Source organism: Mauremys mutica, chromosome 7 (genome assembly GCF_020497125.1).
Source record: "Mauremys mutica isolate MM-2020 ecotype Southern chromosome 7, ASM2049712v1, whole genome shotgun sequence".
In the NCBI taxonomy this organism is placed as follows: Eukaryota; Metazoa; Chordata; order Testudines; family Geoemydidae; genus Mauremys; species Mauremys mutica.
The window spans coordinates 104,773,072-104,780,571 of record NC_059078.1 but is presented as its reverse complement, the minus strand read 5'-3'; the positions used below and the strand labels follow the sequence as shown (position 1 = coordinate 104,780,571).

Below are 7,500 nucleotides of genomic sequence, written 5' to 3'. Positions count from 1 at the left end.
CATAATTGTATTAGGCTGGGTTAGGCATACATGCAGGTAGAAGCAAAGTATGTGTCTATCCTGTACACGGAAAGGCTAGTCACAGGTTTACAGCTGAATTTACATGCCAGATTCTCTTGCGTTCTGGGCCCTTTATGCCATTCTGACAACAAAAAGGTCTTGGATGGTAGCCAGATCTTGCCAGGTGTGAATGCCCCTGGTGAGGCAGAGCTTTCAGTTGGTGTAGAGCTGGCACAGCTAACCCATGTCACATCTCTATGCCGCCCCAGGGCAGGAGACAGGTACGGGGCTTGGTCAGAGTGTAGCATGCTTCATTTTCTCCAGTTGACATACGGTCTCCTTGGGAATCACTGTCAGCTCACATAGGTTAGAACAGCCTAGGGCCAGAACCATCACAGACTGGCCCAGAGAATCTGGTAGTTGAGAGCCATCCTTCTCTTCTGTGCCGAATAGGTTTCAACGTAGGAGAGAATCTGGGCCTATATATATTCAGAATCATTAAGGAGATGCCATCTTGTTCTGTCTCAAGGTGATACTGAAGAAGCAACAAGAAAGTACTGCCAAGTCATATGTCCTCCATTGGTCCTTGACTCTACCTGTTTCTCTCTTCCAAAATAGAATTCTGAAAAGTATAATTTAACAGGGGAAATCCAATTTTTTTTCAGAAGTTGTGTGCATAAATATATTAGTAATGAACACAACAAACTGATACTAATTTTTGTAACTCCTAACTATGTGCAAGTATAGGTCATACAGTGCAGGAATTTGGGTTATCTACTGCATAATTGCATTTTCTGAAAAAATTCTACATTGTTTCTTTTTTAACAAAAAATATTGTTAAATGTGATGACATTTTTGGTCACACTTAGAGGTTTTGGTCAGCTGTGGCCTTCTGGTGCATAATTAAACTAATACTATTTGTGCACAGAATAAAATTGGTTACCTTTACATTTCCGTCAATATACTACCCAATGAGTGAATTCTCTGTGTTGTACTATCAAGCTGCTGGTCATACAAACTGAGATCAAATCTCTTTCGAAAGAAGAATTTACTTATTCCTTTCAGCAAGGAGCTTATGATTTGTCTTTTTGTTGTGCATTTGTACAGCACCTAGCAGTCCTGGTTCATGATTATGGCTCCTAGGTGCTATGGTAATGTAAGTAATAAATAATAGTAATTTTCCTCACCAAGCAAATAATAATTCTAATTTTAAAAAGAATATTGAATATGTTTTGCTCTTGTGGAAGCAGGGAAAGCATTGCAATCATATATTAAACCAGTGTGAAATATATTTCACCATCTACAAACTATAAATTATCTTAGAAAATCAAGTCTTAAATACATTTTGCATTTCTGAGTCCACAGCTGGCCAGAGCTTTCTTGCTAAAAAATAATGTGCAGCACCATAAATAGGTATTATGCTTATTGGGGGTGGGTGGGAGGGGAGGCTTCTGCCCCAAAGAACTTGCATTTTAAAGCTCTGATCTTGCAAAGACTTATGTACTTGCCTAAATGTTATGAACGTAAGTTGTCCCACTGAAGTCATACAAAGTTGACAGGATTACTCACATGCCTAAAATGAAGCATGTACAGAAATGTGTGTAGGATCGGGGCCCAGGGCCCCAATCTTATAGACCCTTACTCACATGAGTAGTTCTTACTCACACTAGTAGTCCAATTGAGGTTAAACAAACAACTTACTCTGAGAGTAACAGTTTATAGAATCTAGTCCTAAATAAGATGTTACTTGGCAGATGATGTATGCAAGCACTGGGGAAAGTGGAATGGAAATAAGAGTGACCATTAAAAGGCAAAGGAACTTGGAGCAGCCCTAACGATGCTTATGTTGGGGGCTGAAACTTCACCTGGATATGGAGAGAAGAAAGATGGTTTTAAACCATTTTGTCTCTCCCTCCAAGTCATTACAGATGTGCCGAGCAAAGTATTATTTTCTCACATTCAGCCAAATCCAGTAATTGGTTTGCCTAACAGCAAGGGCCACAATAAACCCCAGTGAATCCTACAATGCCATTACTCATTTGCACTAAGGGCTGTATTGTGTGGATATTGCAGGGCTTAATTCTCTGACCTCTTCCGTTCAATGTGTGTATAAGGCCTCAAGGGGAGGCCATGAGACAATTTGTGTTACAATGACGTTGGTATGCTGGTGACCTTTTACGCTACCTCTCAGACTTCTTTGGACTTGGACAGTACAATCAATCAGGTTTCCTAGCACTGGATGAGAGCAAGCTGGTTGAGTCTTAATCCAGACAAGAGGCTATGCAGGGGGAAACAAACATGGCAACAGTGATATCTGCCCCTTTAACTAAAGGGGCGTATCGCCTTTTATAATTCAGGTCCAAAATCGATTAGGCCCTTGGCTGCTTCTGGATCTTCAGATAAACAGCAGTGAACAAGAGTTCTTATTTCTGTCTTTTCTTGACTAAGTAGGTGTGACCATTCCTAATGATGCAGAGATGTCAACCATTATTTATGCTTCTTTCACCTCCAAATTCGATGATATAAGCACACTCTATATAGGGCTTGAAGATCACTCCAGAACTTCAACTGCTGCAAATGGCAGCTGCCCAATTTCTTATTTTATTTCAGTTTATAAAATTTGCTGATCAGAAAACTCTCCAGTTGTGTGTAAGACACTTATTAACACACTTCAGAAATTGACTCAGTGTCAATAAATGACTATTTGAAAAAAGGAGAAATCCTCCAAATAACCCTTCATGTAAAAGCCCTTGTGGTGTTTGATTAGGGAAGCACATATGACAGTTCAGAGAGTGCACTCGCTTCCCATTCCTTTTTGGTACATTTCAATTCAAGGTGTTGATTTTGAACTGTAAGTGTCTCTATAGTTTGCTGGATATTATAGGGACCCGCTCTTTATTTGTGTGTTTATGTCTAGCTAGGACATATAAACGGAAAACCCTTAAAGACTTGGGGTAGGAGTAGGACATGCACATTGGATGCAGAGTGATATCACAATGCCTATGCACTTCTTAAATCCTGTTTAAGTCCTCAAAATAGAGCTTAGGTGGGATGTAAATGGTTCATGGACCTTGACTGGCTCCCTAGAGTTGGGGTGAATTTCACACCCATGCGTTTTTAGCCTTCAACTCAGGAGTTTGATTATCTCTTTGGTTTGACAAAACCAGAATATGTTGCTGCCAGACATGTGTAGTTACTTGGGGCCAAATTTTTTAAATTATTTAGGTGCCTAAAAATAAAGATAGGTGTCTAGTGGAAGTTAGACGCCTAACTTGTTTAGGGCTTTTGGAAATTCCACTAGATGCTTATCCATATTTTTAGTTGCTTAAATACCTTTGAAAATCCAGTCTCTGAGGGTTGGGTTTTTGTTTTGTTTTGATGGGGTGTGTTCAGTGGGGAGGCTCTCTTATTGTCATTATGTACATTTTGATCATTTTAGTAGGCATTTTCAATTTATTTTATTTTCCAGCTAAATGGATGTTGACAGACTCATGGGGAAAAAATATATAAATAAATATTGCCTTCAAGATAGCTGCCCAAATATCATATATTGTGTTTTCTATCATAATTTATTTTCATTTGGTTCTTAAGTTTTACTTAGGCATATGGAATGGTGGTGGGGTTTGTTTGGGGGTTTTTTGGGGGTGGTCTTATAAGTGGATGGCACTTTTACAAGAATATGGGTTCTACCTGGCATAGTTTTTTTTATTTACTTTTGACACAGTAAAGATTTACTATGCCATTAATTGTTAGTCTAACTGTTGTTCTTTTAGGCAGTCCTACAATCAGATCTTTACAACTGAATCCTTAGCTCTCCCTGGATCCAACTGCAGGTCAGCACTTAGATTGTCTGCACTTTGGCGCAGGGATGGTGGCCAAGATTTTCAGAAATCACTAGTGATTTAGGTGCCTTGATTTTGGGAGGGCCCAACTTGAAACCCAAAGGGTCTTGGTTTTCAGTGAGCAGGCACATTAGCAAATTGGCTCCATTGAAATGTGTCAAGTTGGACATCCAAAAATTAAGGAATGCAGAATCACTAATCACTTTTGAAAACCATGGCCTGTGTCTTCATCTGTGTTTGGAAAGTGCCTGGTATACTGTGGGCACTACTGCAATGTAAACAATAATGTTCTATATTTTTGTTGAGAAATGTGGAGCTAAACCTGGGAGGTTTCAGTGCCTGCAATCCCATCTGACTTCAGTGGGAGGTGAAGTGTTTCAATTCAACACAGTGAATTGGGGGAGGGATAGCTCAGTGGTTTGAGCATCGGCCTGCTAAACCCAGGGTTCTGAGTTCAATCCCTGAGGGGACCGTTTATGGATTTGGGGCAAAAATCTGTATGGGGATTGGTCCTGCTTTGAGCAGGGGGTTGGACTAGATGACCTCCTGAGGTCCCTTCCAACCCTGATATGCTATGATTGGGTCCTGTATTTGAAACAGTTAGGCAACTAACCCTTTTGAACTGTTCAAATTAATCAGGCATTACTTATCATCCATACTTGTCATAAAATAGAAATGTCATAAAAAGGGAAAGCCCTTTGTGGATGTTCTGATTCCTCTTATAAATTTGCACTGCACCATAATTTTGCCCCAATGTCATTAGGTGACCAAGTGAATTCTGCAATTGATTTATAAAAAATTATCATTCCATGATAATGCCCATAGAAAATCACACAAACAAAAAAGCAGAAGCTTAGAGTTGCCTGTTTTAATTAAAACCTTTCATTTTTCACATAGGCCCAAATCCTGTATCTAGTTTAACATGGCAATAATGGGCCCATAAAGCCCAACAAGACGTGCAAATTGGTTAAATCTGGTTAGTCAGTACCAGGGAAGGTCAGCCCATTGAGCAACAGTTTCAACCAGTTTTCATTTTTTGACATATGTTAAAATAACAATTACATCATGTGTACAAATAGGGGGAAATACATTATTCTGTAATACTACAGTTAAAAATGTTCATCAAAAATGTATGCAGAGAATGTATAAAGAAATGTAAGGAGCGTACATGATCTGTAAGGAGCATTCAGAGATGTGTATTTAGTTTAAAGTTTAATGTATTTAACCTAAAGGGAAAATGCCAGGAAAGCAACTACTGTATCCTTTAACGCAAGAATTAAAATCAAACTAGGATTTGCTTCAAATTTTAGCATATTTTTGTGCTACTGTTTTTAGTCTGACATTCTTGCATTTATATTGCAGAACCAGAAAACTAAGAATGTTGTCCTTTCTAATTTCAGTTTAGGTCAAAAGGCACTGCTCTCCAAAAAGACACTATTATAGAGTTTTAGTGTATGCACTAAAAAGCCTGCAATACACAAAAAAATGAGAGATCCAGCTCACCTTGAAGTCCATTTCCATTTGCACTGGTGCAAGATGGTGGAGGAGAGGCTTGGGGCCTGACAACTGGAGCAAAGGCGCTCTTTTGTTTCACTGCAGAGATGACATTGGCAGGTGAGAATGAGAAAATGCCGTGTGTACTGCTACAGTTTGAAGGGAGGGTGACCGAAGAGGCTGCCATTGTAGGGCTTGACGGCACTACTGCAATAAAGCAAAAATAATCAGGACTCAGATTGAGTTTTTTCATGGCAAACATGGAAAAAGAGAGTGATAGGGCCTTGCCTCTTAAAATATTGGAAAAAATATATATATATATAATATAAAAATAAAAATAATGAAATGCCTTGGCTTGGCCACTCTCTGGATAACAGGCAAACTCTTTTGTGTTGGACTTTTGTTACAAATTGTGCAGTCCGATTTTTTGTCTCTGAGATCATATTATGGCAAATAAAGATCAATTTACTATATTCATTTTTACGTCCAGCCTCCAGAGTCACCCCTCCTTTTATCCAGTAGCTCACATTATAAAAACCAAAACAATGCAAGTATCTGATTTTGTAATAAACATGAATCTAGATGATGATGTGTTACCAAAAATAGACACTTACTGCCATAAGGAGAGTTAGCTGAGGAGCCATTAAGAAATCCAGGGGACCCTGGTACACCTAGATTGGGCATGCCGGCATTGCCATATCCATTCATGCTGTTGCTGACTGTGTTGTAATTGGACTGCTGAGGAGTACTGCTTGGAACATATCCTCGCGGGGAAACACTGCTTGTGTTGCGACTGTAACCTACTGTGTTAGAAAAACCCCCACCCCGAAAAAATAATGTTATTATTTATAATATAAACTTAGAGGGCTGGTGGGGGTTCCTCATGCATCATATATTACAGAGTTTTAATTGATTGCACAGCTTTGCTCTAAGTTGTCTGTTACTGCCCTATCAACTCTTGCAGTTTAAGATAACCTTATCATGCCAACCTTACTTAAATCATCTGCGAGCACTCTATGGTGTCTCTCCTCCTAGCATAGACAGCCAACAAAAGCGCTCTTCGATCCAAGCGTGTCAGTTTCCTTCACATTTGTCTTTAGTAGCAATTATCAACAGGCTTGATTCCTGGTTTGTACCAACATACTGGATGAACTTTCAGCCTCTCCAGACCTTCAAATGCCATAGCTGACAGGAAAAAACTTGTTTGTTGCAGTGATTTAACTTTAAAAGGCTGTTTTGGGGTCTTCATTTTTATGATTGATATTTTTATACTAACAATAAGCTAGTACTTTCATAAAGGTGCATGTTTCTGTGAAGACTAACCCGGAATCAAGGTGGAGAATGTTTACGAGATTTATAGCTTGGAAGTGGATTAAAAGACACATTCTTTTGTAAGAGGAGACAAAGCAGAATCGGGATTTCAAACCATAGAAGATTAGCATGAATTTATTCGCATTTGTGCAATCAATTTATAATTATGTTGTAAGCAAAAATATATGGTTTTGAACATACCTAGGAAGCTGTTTTTACTCCTTTCATTAGTATAAAACTTAATTTAAAATGCAGTTTGCTATATGTATGTTAAGTTAGAAAATTTAAATTGTTACAAGGATTGTATTTTTATATATTACATATCTACATTTGTATAAAATGTGCTTACATTTATAAAAATATCTAAAAATATCAGTGTGGGCAAATTAGATTTGTCTGTGTAAACGTTCAGTAAACATGTGGAGGATATCCAGACATAGTTGCTTTGTAATATAAATATATTATGTGTATATATACACATTTCATATCTAATGTTAATAAAGTGCTGTCATATATTTCTGCATTTTGCATAAATCTTTTCATTGGAGATGCTTCATGATAAACGAAAACCAAAGAAAGGGAAGAATTAAGTGTTATCTGGAATTTAACTCCATTACACGATCAAAGATAGGACTAAAGGGAGGAGGAGGAGGAAGACAGAGCATAGTGATGGCATCAGCCAGTATTAATAGACGTTGTCTAAGAACAGTCAACAACATGACGGATTAACTCTTGAAACCCCACATACCTTGGTCATTAGCTTGTGATGTTTCTGAAACATTTACTGCTAGTTGGCTGCTAAATGAGTTCACTCCCATCATGCCAGTGTGAGCTGGAGTGTTGGCAAGAGTAG

At 38.4% G+C, this 7,500-nt stretch overlaps 1 protein-coding gene across 8 annotated transcripts in view; it reads right to left on the bottom strand.

The window, feature by feature from the left end:
* EBF3 (EBF transcription factor 3) overlaps positions 1 to 7,500 on the bottom strand; it is a 129,313-nt gene that overhangs the window by 2,558 nt on the left and 119,255 nt on the right. For 2 of the 8 annotated variants that reach the window (XM_045025920.1, XM_045025922.1), the window contains exons 12-14: positions 7,396 to 7,500; positions 5,951 to 6,139; positions 5,346 to 5,435 (exon numbers count right to left, since the gene is read on the bottom strand). The exon at positions 7,396 to 7,500 is cut by the window's right edge and continues 73 nt beyond it. In XM_045025920.1, coding sequence (XP_044881855.1) covers positions 5,346 to 5,435; positions 5,951 to 6,139; positions 7,396 to 7,500 — 384 coding nt within the window. Of the gene's footprint in view, positions 1 to 5,253; positions 5,544 to 5,950; positions 6,140 to 7,395 lie in introns of those variants that run through there. The other 6 variants (XM_045025917.1, XM_045025918.1, XM_045025919.1 and 3 more) reach the window with 3 other exon arrangements.